The sequence below is a fragment of the Rhinolophus sinicus genome, linkage group LG15, assembly GCF_036562045.2.
Source record: "Rhinolophus sinicus isolate RSC01 linkage group LG15, ASM3656204v1, whole genome shotgun sequence".
In the NCBI taxonomy this organism is placed as follows: Eukaryota; Metazoa; Chordata; class Mammalia; order Chiroptera; family Rhinolophidae; genus Rhinolophus; species Rhinolophus sinicus.
Genome location: NC_133764.1, coordinates 12,825,763 through 12,843,755, shown reverse-complemented (window position 1 = coordinate 12,843,755; position 17,993 = coordinate 12,825,763). Strand labels below are relative to the sequence as shown.

Below are 17,993 nucleotides of genomic sequence, written 5' to 3'. Positions count from 1 at the left end.
AATTCTTACAGTGTATATTTAGCAGTGACTTAGATCAGCCTTGCAAACAGCTCACCGAAATCTCTAGAGCCGCAGGTTTTTGTCGGCGGCTATTTTCCTCTCCTCCTGATGACAGAATGTGGGTGCCCTGCGTGACCCTGAATGTTGATGGCCTGCGGCAGAAGAATGGCTGTCCTCATTTCCTTTTATTCAGCCTAGTTTTGCTCATTACCGGCCTAATTTCCTTTATGCTGAGGGCCTCATATTTATTGTTAAGCAAGCATGTTTTCAGAACCCAATAATGACCAATATCTAGCCTAACAGAGAGAAGAGGTAGCGCAGGAAAAAAATGATAGCATTTAAGGGAAAGAAACCCCACCTGTTCTGTGGTTGCCCGCCCCTGCGCTCTTCCTCGGGAGGACTGTGGTTCATGTGTGTGGGAATGTCCCCCCCCCCCCCCCCCCGGAGCTGTGAGTGGCAGGGGCCTGTGGCATCCACTGCGTCTTCGCGGAGGTTGGAAAGAGGTGACTGCTTTATGTGCTCAGAGCAAGTGTGATGGTTTGAGTTAGAAGGAAGCACCACCAGCCCAACGACCTTAGAACAGGAAGAAACCTTTGGAACAGGAAGATTTTGTGAGAAAGTATCCCTATTCTTACGATTAAGCAGTATTTTAGCTGCAGCATATTTGCATAATCTTTGTGTTTATAAGTTTATGGTACCAATATCTTGTGACAGAATCTCATATGAGGTGAGGTTTCTAACACTACATTCTGCTCTTACACGTCGGGTGTACTGTGGCTTCGTGTTTTGTGCAGCACAGCCACCGAATAATACTTTCTTTCCTAGCAAAGTAATGAGACTCACATCTAACCGAGGGAGGTGACTCCGTGTGGCATTTTATATGAAAGAAAAATGAAATGATTGTGTTGTCAGAGAAGTAGACATGTTTGAACATTATTAAGAATGATCAGCCTTCTATATAAGAATTCTACTGTAGGCATTAATTAGTCTTTAATACAGTTTATTGAAAAAGAAAAGTAACTCTATCCAGTCTGTAGTATTCTGGGATGCTCTTAAACATCAGGCAGCACCATCAAGAGTTAATGTTTACAAATAACTGAATAAAAACAAACAAAAAACCTAATCACCGTTGGCATGATGAAGTGAAAAGAATGATTTTTGCTATGTTAACTTAAAAAAAGAGCTGCGTGACCCTGAATGCAAATACTTGGAATTCTCCTTTCTAAAATGGAGAAGACACGTGCTGTACTTTACAAGTGAAATACAACCCTCAGTAGGTTACTTGTAGACAAGACAATCTCTCAAACCAGGACAAAGCTCTCAGAAGGTACCGTTATACAATATTTGTCTCTTGCTGCTGCAGTTGTCATTAGCTGAACTTACAAATGAAATATATTTTTCCAAAATGTGTTGTTTTTAGTTAAGTTATATATGCACATAGCTAAAAAATTTCAAGCAATTCCGAAAAAACATAATATAATATAAAAAGTTAAACCTTCCCACAAACAGATACCATATGTTGTTCTGTACCCAGCTTTTTATCTTTATATTTTGGTGATCTTTCCCTGTCAGCATATTGAGACCTTCCTTATCTTTTTTTAATGGCACAAAGTGTTCTTGATAGTCCATTCTTGATAGATGAAAACTATTACACGTACAATGCACACATCTTAATTAACTAGACCTGTATTATTGGTTTACTTGTCTCTAGATTTTTTATAATTTTATTGCATTGGTTATTCAACGAATTTTTATTTCTTTAACTTTGATTAAGGTTGGACATGTCTTCAGATCTATATTGGTCAGTCATATATTTTCTTCTGTGAGTTCTTAAGAGGTTTTAACATTGGCAATGGCAATAACCATTCATTGAGCATCTTACTTTTTGCCAGCCACTGTGATAAGTGTCCCAATATGCAAGTGCTCATGTAATCCTTACAACTCTGAAATATAAGATAACTATTTCCATATTACAAATGAGAGGATTGAGGCCCAGGGAGATTAAGTGAACTTGCCTACCTTGCAGGCTTATCAGTGGGCAGAACCAGAATTTAGTCCCAGAAATGTCTCATCCCAAAGCCTGGTATCATTTCATCAGCAGACATTGTTTGCAAAAGCCTCTTTCAGAGCAGATTCTAGACATATATTAGAATCATATATAGACATGTGTATATTAGAATAAAAAGAAGTACAACGCATGTGAAAATGCTTTGCAAGGTATAAAGTGCTTTGTGAATGTCAAGAATACAGTATCAAGAGAGGCTGGTGAAGCTCTACCAGGTTCTAGGTAGAAAGTCTCAAGCAAAGACAAAGAATCATGAACTTTGTGATGTTGTGGACAAGATGTTCTTACAAAAGCATTGAGTCAAAGAAGAGCAGATACATCCTCTGGAGTCTGTGATGTGTAAAATACTGTTCTGAGTTGAGCACAAGGATCACATTTGCTTTACCAACTGGCAAAAAGGGTATTAACAATAGTTTACATGGACAATAAAGGTATTACTTGGTTATTAATGCTACCATTTGAATGACTATGGTAAAAACTGCACTGATGTGACTGCTTTTGATACTTACTGACCTAAGAGAAGTTTGATTTAATGTAGAAACTCTGCCACTTGAACTGTTAATCTCTTAAGTTCCTCTGTTGTCTTTGTGTTGCCTTTGCATTCCCTTCCCTTGTTGTGTAGACTACCGCTGCTGATTGTGAATCCAATAACGTTCGTCAGCTGGATAATTCTTTACAAGATTCCTCTCGTGAGTTCTGGGCTATGACTCAGTCCAAGATCTTGGAGCCTGATGCCTTAGCCGCTTTGGGGGACAGCAGGGACAGCCCGTATCTGGAGACCATGATCATCCGAATGGAGGAAATGGAGGTAAGGAAGGCCTGAGGCTGCCAGCTCCAGTTGGCCGCTGGGGGCTGGCCTCTGCTGAGGTGGCGCAGAAGCAGCTCCTCCTCGCGCTGAGGTAGCTTTAGTCCTTCAGAATCACACGGTGCTGACTTTGAAGGCTAACTCAACTGCCAGCTGCGTGTAGGACCTGGCAAAGTCACTTACTCTCTCTAATAAGTAGGGTGTTTTTAAAGATGAAACGAGGCATGAAGTATCCGCACTGCCTGACCACTAAGGAAGTGATCATGATTCATATTCCCTGGTGTCACTGATACGTGATCCGAAAAACACCAGGACCATCCGGCCATCGAATTCCTCATCCCTCAGCGCATCAGTGCTGTTCAGTCGCCTCTTCTACCCCACTAGCGTGTGACCCTGACAAATCACAGATTGGTTTACCTTTTAATTCTCCTGGTACGACTTTAGGATGCTTTTCTCAGAGTTTTCGATCTCAGAAGTTACCCCGCTCAACCCTAGGATTGTTCAGAGCAGAAAATTGAGACCCAGTAACAGAGTGATGTGGCCAAAGTCACACAACAGCTCCTGCCAGAGGGAGGGTGAGAGCCCAGGTCTCCAACTCCCAATTCAGCATTTTTATTTTGTTTTTAACGGCACCATGATTACATCTCATTTTTGGCTTTGCTGCTAAATAAAATATTATAGAGAAGACAATTTTTTGTTGCTGTTTGAAAATTTAAAGATTTATCCTAGTCTTGTGACTGATTTCCCCTTGTTGGGAATAACTGTTCAGACCCAAAGTGTCGGAAATGGTAGTTTCTAGCCACGTGTGGCCATGTAAGTGTGAATTAAGATTAAACAAACTACTCACATTTCAAGTGGTCAGTAGTTTGTGGCTGCTGTATTGGACGTGGCAAATATAGAACGTTTCCGTCATCACAGCAAGTTCTCGTGAACAGCGCTCGTCTCTATTAGATTAACTAGATTAATCGCTTCATTTTATTTTAGACCTCACCTCATAAGCCGATCACTTCCTAGCCTGGCAGATGCCCATTTCTGGAAATTGTGTCTGCATCAAGCGTATCTGCTGAACTGTTAGCATTCTTACTAGCTCTGGTTTGTGATGAAACTAATTTTTTCTCATAAATTAAACTTTTTTTTTTTTTTTTTTTTAAAGAAATACCAGGAGACAGTTCGCCAGAGATATAATAAAATCATTTATACTGATCTTCATCTTTGGATGCAGGAAGAAAAAAATGGTGAGTGTTCCCTTCCACTGTTTTCCCGAATACTATATTCTGAAAAATTTTCAAACATACAGAAAAGTTGAAAAGCTTCTACAGTAGATACCCAGATGCCCACCTTCTAGATTCTACAATTAACATGTTGCTGTATTTGCTTTATCATATATCTGTTTATCCTCTATCCATCCATCAATGTTTTTTATTTTTGGATGCCTTTTAAAGTTAGTTACAGACATTAGTACACGTCATCCTATACATTTCAACATTTATATTAGCAACTAGAGTTTAATATTTATTTATGGCTCTTTTTCCTTTTGAAATAAAATTTACATATAATACAATGCACAAATCTTAACTGTGTCATTTGATGGGATTTGATAAACAGATGCACCTTTGTTACCCAAACGCCTTTCAAAATATAGGCAATATCATCACCTTAGAAAGTTCCCTATGCTCTTTCCCAGTCAGGTCTCCACCACCCAGGCAATCACTGTGCTTTTTTTCCACTATAGATTAGTTTTGCCTGTTCTAGAATTTCACATAAATGGAATCAAACATGCATGTACTCTTGTCTAAGGCTTCTTTCATTTAGCATGATGTTTTGTAGATTTATCTATGTTACTTATTTCCTATTGCCACTGGAACAAATTTAAGTTTATAACACAAATTTGGTGGTTTAAAACACAGGTTTATTCTCTTACAGTTCTGCAGGTCTGAAGTCTGAAGCGAGTCTTAAAAGGGCTACCGTTGAGGTGTTGGCAGCTTCAAGGCGGCCTGCTGCCCTTGACTTGTAGCCGTACGACTGCAGGCTCTGCTGCGGTTGTCACGTTGCCTCCTCTTCTGCAGTCGCATCTTCCATGACTGCCTATTGTGAGGACACTTTGGTCACATTGAGGGCGCACCCCAATAGTCCAGGGTACTCTCCTATCTCAAGATCCTTAACATAAAAGTCCCTCTGGCCAGGGAGGGGAACATTCAAAGTTTCCAGGGATTAGAAGGGGGACACCTTGGGGCCCCGTGCAGGCTGCCACGCTGTATCAGCAGTTCACTTCTTCTCAGTGCTCATTTTGTTCCCCTAAGGGGTAACCATTTGTTCTCGTACCATTTGTTGAAAAGACTTCACTTTTCTCCTCCACTTTTAAAAATTTATATATGTGCATTTTGGCTGCAGTTGCTAGGCTGCTATCACAATTTTGGCTGGGAAGTGTTATTCAAATTCTGTTTGAGTCATGCTTAAGTAACTGCCTTACTCAATGAAAGGAGGAGAATAAAATATGGTTAAACATTACCTCTAAGGGAATTTAAGTACGATGAGTAGTAAGGGATGTAAAGGAAATTATGGGAATAGAAGGTTGGTAACAGCAGCCTATGAGTTTGGGGTGTTGTCTTAGAAAAAGTATTCTCCACATCAAATTTTGACAGAAGGATGAACCACCTAAACACAATACTAATTTGTTCCTTTTATGTTTTCTGTAAGTTTCAAGCACTTTTCTGTGCTCATGTTTGTTCCGTCATCCCACCAACCCCGCTGCCACTCCCACCATCATCTTCATACGCGTATAACAGGCAAACACATGATTCTTCAAGGCCTGACTCACATGATCCCACTTGTGCCGGGTTTGCGGTGCTTTTCCTGGTGTTCCTCCTCCGGAGCTTGGCTGAGGACTCCTTTCTTGCCTGCGAACTCCCATAGACTTCTGGCCTGCCCTGCCATGTGTAGAGCAGTTTGTAGAGGGGTCTTATCTTTCCCAGCTAGGCCACAGATTTTTTGAGGCCAGAGAGTTTGTCATATTCAGTTGTGTCCCCCACTGCACCTACCGTGGGCCCAGCACAAGGAGGACCCTTCTAATCATGGCGCAGTGAACCAGTTGGTGTCGTAGCATAGTTTGTATGGAAGAGGAAAGGGAAGGGTGGAAGGCGGTTTGTTTCACTGATGGTTTGGCCATTGGCTACAAAGTTAGGTTGCATCGTGCAAAAGACAGTCTTACCTAGAACTCAGTGCTTTTTTCTTTAAGGGCAGTTTGAATTATTAGTCACTGTCTGTGACTCTGCATAAAGTCTAGGCACATATTGAAAAGGAGCTCTTTGGAACACTAAGAACTGCAATGAGTTTTTGGACACTTTAATTCTAGAATCATGAAATCATAATAACAACCCTATGTTTCTAGTTGTTCTGACTGTATGTTCAATTGCAACCCATAACCAAATTTAAAGTGATTTTTTTGAATTGTGAAGTGTCTAATCTACATCTCCATAGCCTCTCTTTCTGTGAACAATTGAAAATTGATTGTACTCTCAGTGATATGTGTATAAAAGCTGACTTATGCAGTATTTCTGACAGTAAGAAATCATAAGCATATAAATGAGCCAGAGAAAGTTATTTGACTGAGAGATGCTCTTTACCTAAGAGAAGGACCAATTCTTTTCCTACACTTGAAATGCATTTAAAATGATAAATAATCCAAAACTCAAAAGAGCTGTCAAGCCTGCAAGGTATAGTTAATAAGTTAATATTTTGACTATCATCATGCAGATTTTCCAGCAATGCCCGTAGACAAATTAAGTCAGCTAATTAAGTGTTCAGGTATAAGTGGTTTTCTTCTTTCTCCCTAATCAAACAATTTAAAGGTTAAAAAACAAACCCAACTGCTTAAAAGGCTCCTTCAGTGGGTGGCTGGATCCTAATGGAACCCACATAGCCAGGGGCTTTCACAGACCTCTTCAGGGAGTCTCCCTCAGGGCCAGCAGGGGCTTCAAAAGTTTGTTATTTCTCAAAACTGATTCCTCATTGGTTTGTTTCTTTGTAACTTTTAAATTCACCTCTTCATTTAAAATAAGCATTTTTTCCCCACTGCTCCCTCCCTAAACCTGTTATGCTTAAGAGGTGTGCATGTGACTTCCTCACAGGTACAGGCCAGTAGGACAGCTCTGAGATATACACTGACTTTTCTTTATATGCAATCATTTTATGCCTCTTCTTTTCTAGACCACAAAATCGCAGCAGTAAATGAAAGGCCCCTCTCTCCTCATCCAATCAGGATCACAAAGATAGCAGCTAATGAAGACCCAGACGTGAACATCGTGTTAGAAAAGCCCTGGGATGGCAAGTAAGTGGGGGCAGGCTCTGATCTCACTGTAGTTGGTTGCCTTTGACGGTGTTGAGTTTTATGTTCCTTCAACTCCTACAAGTCCGAGAGAAATTCTTCTGAGCAAGATCTTGCCAATCTCCAAAATGGCTTGGTAAAACAGTGTGTTTGTAAGAAGGGCACAGAGTACATTGCATCTTAAGGAGTCTCATTTTTACAGTTGAAAGCATCACATTGGCACATGCGGTTGTGCTGATAATTACTGCGAGATTTGTTGTAAATTCTTTTGTCTACGGGGCAGGAATTCCTACCGTGTAGAGGATTAGTCCAGGGAAAAGGGGAAAGTGAGTGGTGATAAGAGGTTGAGTTTTGTTTGGCGTGAGAACGAAAAATGAAGCCTTTGGTTACCAAACCATCAGTGCGAATGAGCAGTTTACCTTCGATGATTACAGATGATTTTGAATGTTTTCATAATTTTTATTTGCTCTCAGTTCGCTGGATGAAAATGTGGGAACAGAGGAGAAATCGGAGAAAAGAGAAGGTCCCCTCTTGCCCCTTTCAGAGGAGCCTCAGCAGAGACAGGGGCGCGTTGCCCTCTCCGTCCCACCCGGCATGCGGGCCAGCATTGGTGACTACTGCGGCCGTTTTGAGCAGTACCTCCGGATGGTGTCTCATGAGGCCGTGGGCTCCTTCAATCCTTGGCTGATTGCTGAAAGGTCAGTGAAGTGTGATGTGCCTCTGGTTAGGAACCAAGTGCCAAATATTAACTGATGGAAGGGCTGGAGAAAAGACTGGCCAAAGTCTCGTGCTGGGCTTTCAGGCCCTGGAGTTCATTTCAGTGGTTGCTTTTGGGCTACTGGCCAGGTTTCTCTGCGGACTACCTTTGTTCAGGTAGAGGAGACTGTAAAACAGCCTGGGTGATGCCACCAGAAGGAGTGTTCTGCAGCCTCCCCTTGGCAGGCAGAAGCCCAGTAGTCAAGTCAGGAAGGATTTCCTGTTGCTGTTACGGAGGGCTATGTCCACCAAAGACCACAAAGTTCACTGGGCCAGGAGCAGTGGTGTGCTGAAATCTTCACGGTCGGGACAAACGCACAGAGGAGTGGCCGACCTTGGGACTTGGCCACATCTTCTTTAACCCTTCTCCTTCCGAGGGTCACCCCCCTGAGAAAAGTCGTTTGGTGGAGTCGTAAAACACAGTCCTACTGCTACCAAATTTTTGAAACTTGGATAACCTTTTTTTATGTAGTTAGTTGAAAAATATGTGTAAATTCCTTCTTTTTAAGTAGGGCCCAAATTTAAATTCCTTATAGGTATCACTTTATTACGAACATGCAAATATGTTTCATCCCTAAGCCAATAGTATATACTGTGATTCCATTTCTTTCTTGAACAAGTTTTAAACATATTCCAGGAGTTAATAATTGCCTCTTTTTTATTTGCTTACTCTTTTATCTGTTTATTCTTTCCCCACTCATTAGCCAACACCTCTCAATGAAATTTTCCCCTTGATCAGGTAGATACTATCAGTTAATCCCTGTTTCTCACCCCCACCCCTACTCTTTCCCCTGAGACCCTCTCTCCTACCCATCTGGCCCAGCAGCTTTCTAGATCTGCGTGTGGCTTTGCCCTGGGACTTCCTTCTTCACCTCCCTGGATGTTAGCTTACCTCCTTCCTGTGTTAGAATCCCTGTTTTCCCATGCCTTTGTCTCCTCTTTCTTGGTTTACTCTCTTATTTTAATGGAGCATATCCTGCTTTGCGTATTGGAGGAAATTTCTTGAGACTTACATGTTTGAAAGTGTCTTTGTTCTGTCTTCATACTTGACTGATAATTTGACTGGGTTTAAAATTATGGGTTTATTACTTCCAAAGAATATATACCTGCCTTCATTTGCAGGGGTAAAGGAGGGATTGTCACTTAGCTGCTAGGAGCAGGGGTGGAGACCTATCAATCTAGTTGCTCGTTCTGCAAATTTTCAACCCGTGCCCTCATTTTCTACCCCATGCCTCACTCCACTTTCATGATTCTCAGTACTCTTTCTTCCTGAGTCTTTCTGATGTTTTGTGAGACAGACCAGCTTGCTTTTCCTTGGCGTCTTCCTCTGCAGACTCCTAGGTTTCACCTCTCTCTGTGCTGCTGAATCACTTAGGATTCTTCTGTGTGCTTTTTATCTCCTGAAAATCTTGGACATTTCTCATCTGTTTTTGTCTTTTTCACCTTGTAGATTTATGTATGCATTTATCTACTTCCTTGCATTTTAGCGGAGGTTTGGGTAAGATCGGACGTAATCGCTTATGTTCGGTCCCTCAGGTATAACCTAAACTCCTGAGCCTTCTCTTTATATAAAGTGCCCTTCGAAGCATACGAGACCTTTTGTTCTGGTTGAGATACATCATTATTTTGTGGGAGAAGATAATAGGTAAACTTGACTTGCTTCAATGTGTGAACACGGAGTCTGTAGCACACTCACTTGTTTCCCTGCTTGGATTGGTTAGGCTCACTGGCATATTGGGAAATCCAAAAACAAGCTAAGGAAGGTAGACTGTCCCTTGTACATTCTTACCACTTGATAAATGATACATTTTGTTCCTAGTTGTTTTGTTGATGTAGGGAAAGCTTTCTCAGCCTACAAGGAATCATAGGTTAAAGTGTGGAAGACAGAGCTGTTAAAATATGCCTGGGTTTTTACAAATGTTCTCTTCCTCTGCTATGCTTTGGTCCTCACATGACAGTGCATCTGAATTTTCTAGCTTTGTTTTTGATCTCTCTTGTTTTTGTTTCTGCTTTGAGTGTTTTAAAGGGAGAGCTGTATTGATTAGATCTGGAAAATTATCCTAAGACAGTCGAATTCATCTAATAGCCTCTTGTGTGGGGAGAGCTTAGATGAATTCTTTTTTTCTTTTAATGTCTCCATTTCTCTTTACACCTGAGGAAAAGCACCGTTCCTTTGATCAAAGGGAGCAGATGATATAAACTGGATGTAAATAAAAGAGAGATTGTGAAAGGAAAGGCTTAAGGTAATGCTTTGGAAAACAAATTTTTAAGGCTTCCAGGTTTGAAAAACAAATCAGGAGGCTTCTGGTTGAGAAAGACATTGAACATATGTATTTATCTATATCCCTGTGTAATGATATGTCACTAAAAGAAGAAATAAAAGGCATGAACCTGTAAGTGACAGCAAACAAAAATTTTGGAAGCCATAAAGCAGTTAGACAAATAGCAAATGACTTAGTAGAGCAAAGACTGTCAAGTGCCTGACGAGGGTGAAGCCAAGAACCAAGCTGATTTACATAAAGGAACATTGGTGAGACTCAGAACGAGAAGCACCAGATGCTTGTAAGGCCTGGGTCCAAGTGAGGTAGAAAATGGGGCCTTGGGTGAGATTCACATTCTTGAATATAGCACAGAGGTAAGATGAGCTGACATTTGACGAAAGCATGAGAGACTCACGGCTTCTTATAACTGAGAAAAAGAAGCCAAGACAGTGCAGGAAGGGAGAATAAAACATTAAAACAAACTGAAATTAATATTGTCAGAGAAATAAATGGAGCTATTATACCATGAAACAAGAACAGGACACTATAAAAAAGAAACTTTTAAAGAATAAAACAAAAGTTGTTAGAACTTAAAAATATGATGGCTAAAATAAATTCACTAGAAAGATTCAAAGAAAATAGTCAGATCTCTCAGGTAGTAGAATAAAAAGAAACCAGGAGATAGATAATAGAAAAGATTTAAAAAACTAAAAGATCATTCTAGGAGATCCAGTGTCTACATCAGCTCTGGCTGTCACAACAAATACCATAGGCTAAGTGGCTTCAACAACAGAAATTTGTGTCTTACAAGTCTGGTGGCTGGGAAGTCAGAGATCAAGGTGCCGGCCTGTCTGGTTGGCAGCAAGCCATTTTCTCACCATGTTATTACATGGCTGAGAAGAGAGATCAGCTCTCTTGTGTCTCTTTTACAAGGGCACTAATCCCATTTGTGAGGGTTCCACCCTCATGACCTAATTACCTCCCAAAGGTCCCACCTCCAAATACCATCACATGGGGGATTAGGCTTTAAGGTATGAATTTGAGGGGTGTGGGGGGGGGGGCACACACATGTTTTAGTTCATAGTAAGCACAGCTGAAGAATAGGAGTTCCAGAATGTGAGAAGAAGGTAAAAGGAGGAACGGGAAATTATCAAAGAAATACTGTAAGAAAAATTTCTAGAAGACTGTTAGTCTCTAAATTGAAAGAGTTCATCAGTTGTCCACTGTAAGTTCATGAGTGAATAAATAAATAGAACAGAACACACCATGACACATCATTATGAAAAGGAAATCTGAGCATCCCAATGTAAGGAAAAGATGACAGAAGGTTCCAGAGAGTTAAAACTGGGCATATTCAAATAATCAGAGTAAGAATGGCATATTGTTTCCAGTAGCAACACTGCTAGAAGATATTAGAGCACACTTCCAAAATTTGACCTAGAATTCTGTGCTCAGTTAAATTATCAATTAAATACAAGGGTAAAATGAAGACATTTTTAGGTACGCGATGTATCCAAAAATCTAGTTGCCCTGTGCTGTTTGCCAGTAAGCTGCTGGAGGATGCACGCCACCAATACAGGGTGTACATTGAGAAAGGGGAAGACAGGATTTAGGACACTGAGGCTCCAACGTGGAACTTCCAGAAAAATGGCAAAAGCTATTTGCAAGAGAAGAACTTTTCAGTGAGCATAGCTAGAAAGCAACTAGTCCAGATTGGAGTCGGAGGACGGAGGACTCCAGGAGGAGTGGCTCCCAGAGGGGGAAGGCAGGGAAGGAAGATTAATAATGAGGAGAAAACAGATACAGTATTTAATGTGTTTGAATGTGTTGGGAATACCTTGGTGTTTCATAGTATGATGATTTCATAGTACAGAAGAATTAGTGATAGGAATAAAGAACGCAAAGCAAATATAAAAACAAGGTAATCACTTCTGTTTCTTAAATGACGCACATGGTAATTGGGACCACTTCTTCCACTGAGGATAACTCTTTATAGAAAAGCTAGATTAAAAATAAAACATACATGCTGGAAGGCATCAGGAAGTTAACTAGGTAATGGAGAATAACTGGGGCAGGATCCTGGAGAAGGCAGAGACCCAGAGAAGACAGAAGACAGAGACTCCCCCTGTCTGGCGCTGGAGTCTCATTTCCAGAGGGAGATAGTGCCATTTTGGACGGCCTTTTCAGGTCAGAGGCCAGAGGTGGGGATTCAGGGCTTGCTGTGATGGGGGAGTTGCCCTGGTGAACTTGCCTCACTTTTGATTGGGACCCTGAGGATGGCACTCTGGAAGTAAGGGTGACGTGGATGCCAGTAGACCCTCTAAGGACTGTTCTCAGCTCCTGGTTATCTCAGTTCCTGAAATTAGACTGTGGTAATTCTAGATCATTGCCCCCCAGGCACTAGGCAGAAGCAAATGTAAGTTTTCTCTCAAAGCATATAACATCATCTTAGGACTTAAAGTATTTCTAGAATTTTCAAATACAATGGCTGCTGTATGGTGAAAAATAACCAGGCAACAGCGAGGCATGAGAGTAAGAAGAACAGACCCACAGCAGCTCCAAATGTTAGACCTGTCAGACACAGATATTAGAATAATGGTGCTGCTATGTTCATAGAGATACAAGACACAATTTGGAATTTTGGCAGAGAACTGGGAACCAAACTAAATCCAAATGAACATTCTAGAACTTAAAAATACAGTTTCTGAAATACAGAGGGATTCACTGGATGGGCTTAATAGCAAATTAGACACATCAAAAGAAGAAACTAGAGACTTGGGACATAGGACCGAAGAAAGTATCCAGAGTGATGCATGGAGACACAAAAAAGGTGAAAGTAAAGAAGAGAGAGTAAAGAGTCAAGGTCTAATATAATACGTATGTGGCTGGCGTCTCAGGAGAGAAGAGAGAATGGGTCAGAAACAACATTCAAAGAGATAATGGCTGATAACTTTCCTAAAATAACGAAAGACATTAATCCATAAACTCAAGAAGCTCTGATAGCCCCAAGCAAGAAAAATAAAAATAAATCCATACAAAGGCATATCATAGTGTTGTTGAAAAATCAAAGGTAAAGAGAAAATTTTAAAATCAGCTAGAAGAAGTAAAAAAGAGAAACAGAAACAATGGAAGCTGGAAGAACTGGCATATCTTTTAAAGTTCTAAAAGAAAAGAACTGCTAATCCAGAGTTCTAAACCCAGTTGAAATACATTTCAAGAAGGATGGTAAGAGGTTCCAAATAAAGTTGAGAGAATTTATTACCAGTAGACCTTCACAATAGGAAATATTAAAAGAATATTTTTTAGGCAGAGCAAAAACAGTCACAGATGAAAGGTCAAAAATATAGGAAGGCATGAATTGTTTAGAAGGTCAATATGTAGGTAAATGAATATTGACTGTATAAAAACAGTAAGTGGACGTCTTCTGGGTGTGTGTATAAAACACAGAAACAATGGCATGTAAGTCAGGAAGATGATAAATAGAGTTGGTATTCTGAGGTCCTAGCATCGTCTGGGAAAATGGTAGGAATATCAATTCACGCTGGATTTTAAATCAGGGATTCTTGTTGTAATCTAGGGCGGCCACTGAAAGAATAGTAGAAGAGTGTATAACAGCCAAGTTAATAGCAAAAAAAGAATGCAATGAAAATTCAGAAAATCCAAAAGAAGGCAAGGAAGAAAAGAGAACAAACAAATAAAAAATACTTAGTGTTTTAGTAGTAGAAGCTCAAATATATCACCTGTATTAAATGAACGAGAACTATACATGCCATTTAAAAGACAAAAGATTGTCAGAACAACCAAACAGCTGGGATGGGAGTGGGTAGAGGGACAGGAGAAGCGGGTGAGTGACACTTACCTGCATTTACCTTTTCTGTTCAATTCTGACTTTTGGAACCATGTTCATGTTTCCTCTACATCCCTCCAAATCAACAGGGACGGGGGGGAATTGGAATACAAACAGAACCGTAACTGTGCTTCCAATAAACAACATAGTCATTTTTCAGTGAGCAGAGATAAAGATAGCTAAAGGGAGCAGGGACAGATAAGAACTGGTCTAAGTAACTTTTGAACATGATACAATGACTCTGTGCCCTCTGGCGAAAGACAGAAAGAATGTAAAGACATGCTAGATTCTGGTGAGTAGATTTCTTTTACTCGGTGGCATAGGTTAACAATTCTAAAACTACTTTCTCTATATTTTAGGATTGATCAAATATGTAAGCGTGTTATGAATCATGAGAGCCCGGTTTCTGTGGGAAGGATAGAATGAATCCTCTGTGCTGAATTGGGACTGGGGGTATTATGAACTTCCACTTTTTGATATAGATATAGCATGGGGTGTGTGTGTGTGTGTGTCTGAGTCTATCTGCCGAGAGGGCCTGGAGGCAGTGAGCACGTTTAGTACCCAGACCTTGGTTTCTAAGTACTATTTTCCATGAAAAGGTAACCAGGGCTTTTTGGAGAAATGGCTGATTCTGAGACAAGGGCTGGGAAGATGTCAGATGAGCCTGAAATATCATGTTGTTCCAGGAAGGAAATGCTCAGAGAATGAAGGGGACATGGAAGGAGGACCCAGGAGCCAGCTTGCAGGGGCTCCTATTGGCCTATCTAGGACATTTTGTGTATCAAACTAAGTCATAATAGTAATGGATTATAAACTACTGAATAAAATAAGAATCTGTAAGGCCAAACCTGTGTGAGGGAGTGAGTGAGTGGGTGAATGAATGAATGAATGAATGAATGAATATATGAGTAAAGGAGAAGGGAAAGCTCTTCATTACAGTAAAATGCCAACTATTAAATAGAGAAGGAAGGATGGAATTAGAAAATCAGTGTTGGCAACCCTGTAATAATTGATTCAAGCAAGTTTGATGAGAAACAGGGTATTTACATAGTCTCACAGTATCTCTCCACAATATATTTAATTACAAAGGGAAAACAGTAACTTTACAAAGGGAGAAACCTGGCCGACATCACTGTAACCAAGTGATACAAGTTAACCTCTTCAGTTGTAAGACAGAAGCACTGAGGAGATACGCTATCCCTTCTGTGGCATTTGTTCCAAAAATGGAAAACCTGAATCTGACCAGGAGGAAACATCAGACAAACCCAAACTGAGGGATATTCTACAAAAAAAAAGACCTTTACTCTGTAAAAAAAAGATAAGGTCGTGAAAGACAAAAACTGATGAACGATTCCAGATTAAAGGAGATTAGAGACATGACAGCTAAATGCGACATGGGGTCCTGGGTTGAATCCTGGGCTAGAAAAAGTTTTCTTTTAAAGGACATTATTTGGACAGTTGGCAAGATTTAAAAAAGGTCTATGGGTAAGATTAGGTAGTAATAGTATTGTATCGATGTTAATGTTAAGATTTTTATAATTATCATGGTTATTTAAGAGAATGTTCTTGTTTTTAGAAAATGTACACTGAAGTACTTGAGGGATATCAAGTCTGCAACTTACTCTCAAATAGTTTGGAAAAAAAGTTGTGTGTGTGTGTGTGTGTGTGTGTGTGTGTGTGTGTGTGTGTGGAGGGAGAGAGAGAGAGAGAGAGAGAGAGAGAGAGAGAGAGAGAGAGAGAGAACCAGAACACAAATGTAGAGTCTCTTGCCTCCTGTCCCATAAAGAAGGCACGCACACATCCCCTCTGTCAGGCAGTTAGACCTGGGCTGTGTTGCAACTAGTTAGTTCTGGTCACCTCTGGTTTCAGCCGTCTCAAGGGTGAGTTCCAGCCCGTGTATAGTGAAAGCCTTCCCTCCAGCCTGACTTTGGGATCTAAGCGTCTCCTAATATCTAGGAGAGCAAGGCCTCTCACCTTTTCTTCTTCAAAAGTATCTTGGCTGTTCTTGGCCTTTTGAATTTCTGTTTAAATTTTAGAATTGACTTGGTAGGTTCCTCAGCTGAGTAAAAGAATGGCTCCCGTATTGAGCTGCGTACCTTTCTGTAGCTGTGCTGTTTGTCTTCCAGCTTCTCAGATGAGCTGGTCGAGGAAGCGCTGGGAGTCGTGGCTGCTGAACTTCAGGATGTGTGTGAAGATTACGCAGAGGCAGTCTTCACCTCAGAATTCTTGGAGGCTGCTACGTAAAGGCTCTCCAAGATGGGGGCCCCTCATGTCCCACTGGAGAAGGGACAGCACCGCACTTTGTTTCCAGGCCTCAGGAAGTCTTTGTCTTCAGCTCTTCGCCCAGGCCAAGGAAGTGCTGACTCCTGCAAGGAAGGAAATGCCCTAAGGTCGTCCTTACTGCGTTTTCTCACCCCACAGCAATGGTTCTGGTCGTTAGTGATGGGCAGTGTGTTGCATTTATCAGAACCCAGGAAACACAGATTATGACAATATAATATTTACTGAATGTATAATTTCCTGTTGAAATATGTTCATTCCACTGCCTCAGTATGGTGATCAGAATGTTTTGAAAAGTAATAGGTATGTTTCATACAGGGATACAAGTTGCTGTTGAACCCACGGGTGGCATTAACGCCAGCAACAGTGCAGTTACTCCTTGGTCCCCTTACCTGGCTCATGTTGCCATCTTTGGCAATTTCCTGTCAGGTCACCCGTCCCACAGTGGGTTATGGACTCGTGGGGAGCACAGGGTTTGGTTTTGCTGCCAAACCTCTGCTCTGCTGCAGCTCAATAATAGGAACCCACAACAATAAGCTCACTTTTCTCTCATGTTCACTTCCTCGGTGGCTTTTCACATTTTGAGTTCCTGAGTCTTTTATTGCCATGGCTTGACGTGTTCCGGTATACAGAACTTTTTCTGAATTCAGAGGAAGCTTGAGGACATCGGGAGTGGGCCGGGCCTTCTCTTGTGCCTGGCTGAAGGTACAGAGCTCACTTCCATCTTGGTGAGGTCAGAAGTTCCTGTATTTCCACACCACGCAGGACCCTGGTGTGGGAGGAAGAACCTGTCAGGGTGGTATGAAGGCCCCTGTGTCTCTCCTGAGAAGGGAAGAAACTTAAGAACCATGAGAGCTTTGTCGTTGAACATCTCCTAAGCCCTATTTTACCAAGAGAAAAGCCTCCGTGTTTTCAGAAACAGAAAAGGAATGTACATAAGCCCACTGCCTGGAAAAAGGTTCCCTCGATGTTTTGCCTGAGGCTTGGTGAAAGAATTGTGAGGCATGAGTGAGGTGAGACGTACCTTACGGGATAATGTGAATCTTTTTTATAACGTGTAATGTCGTCATCTGGGATTTTTCTCTGAAGTACAAGAATTTCAGGTGATAATTTAAGCTGCTTGATCCCACTTATTTGTACAAAATTGATCTTCGTTTAATGTTAATGTTTTCCTGCTTAATTTTATGTAACCTCAGAATTAAAAAGGCATCAAGGGAAATTAAAGGTCTTCAATTTGAGGAGTTAAAATGTGTGCACTTGACTTGATAGGAGCATCCGTCATTGGCAGCTTAAAGTAATTTGTGTGGCAGTTTTTACTGTGCTGATTTTTAAAATAAACTCAGTATTTTAAAGTATGTACATGTCTGTTTGAAATAATTTACATCTCCTTTTCTTCCACAAAGTGAAATGTGATTTACAGAAACCACTGAGAATACTGTTATATTTGATACGAACATAGTGGATTATTTGCCGCCCCCTTCCCCCTGAAGGAAATAAATGGTAATAAAAGCTAACATTTATTGAGCACATGCTATGTACCAGGCTTTGCGCTAAGTGCTTCCCATGTATTAATTTATTTAATCCTCATATTATCTGTGTGAGTTGGCTACCATTATTATTCCTATTTTATAGATGAATAAAATGAGTCAATAGAA

General features: G+C 40.8%; 1 protein-coding gene across 9 annotated transcripts in view; it reads left to right on the top strand.

The window, feature by feature from the left end:
- The window catches only part of KIAA0753 (KIAA0753 ortholog), a 67,340-nt gene extending 49,647 nt beyond the window's left edge, over positions 1–17,693 (top strand). For all 9 annotated transcript variants that reach the window (XM_074320302.1, XM_074320304.1, XM_074320306.1 and 6 more), the window contains 5 exons: positions 2,688–2,873; positions 4,024–4,105; positions 7,077–7,197; positions 7,668–7,892; positions 16,185–17,693. In XM_074320302.1, coding sequence (XP_074176403.1) covers positions 2,688–2,873; positions 4,024–4,105; positions 7,077–7,197; positions 7,668–7,892; positions 16,185–16,302 — 732 coding nt within the window. In that variant the 3' untranslated portion in view covers positions 16,303–17,693. The remainder of the gene's footprint in view (positions 1–2,687; positions 2,874–4,023; positions 4,106–7,076; positions 7,198–7,667; positions 7,893–16,184) is intronic.
- The last annotated feature ends 300 nt before the right edge of the window (positions 17,694–17,993 follow it).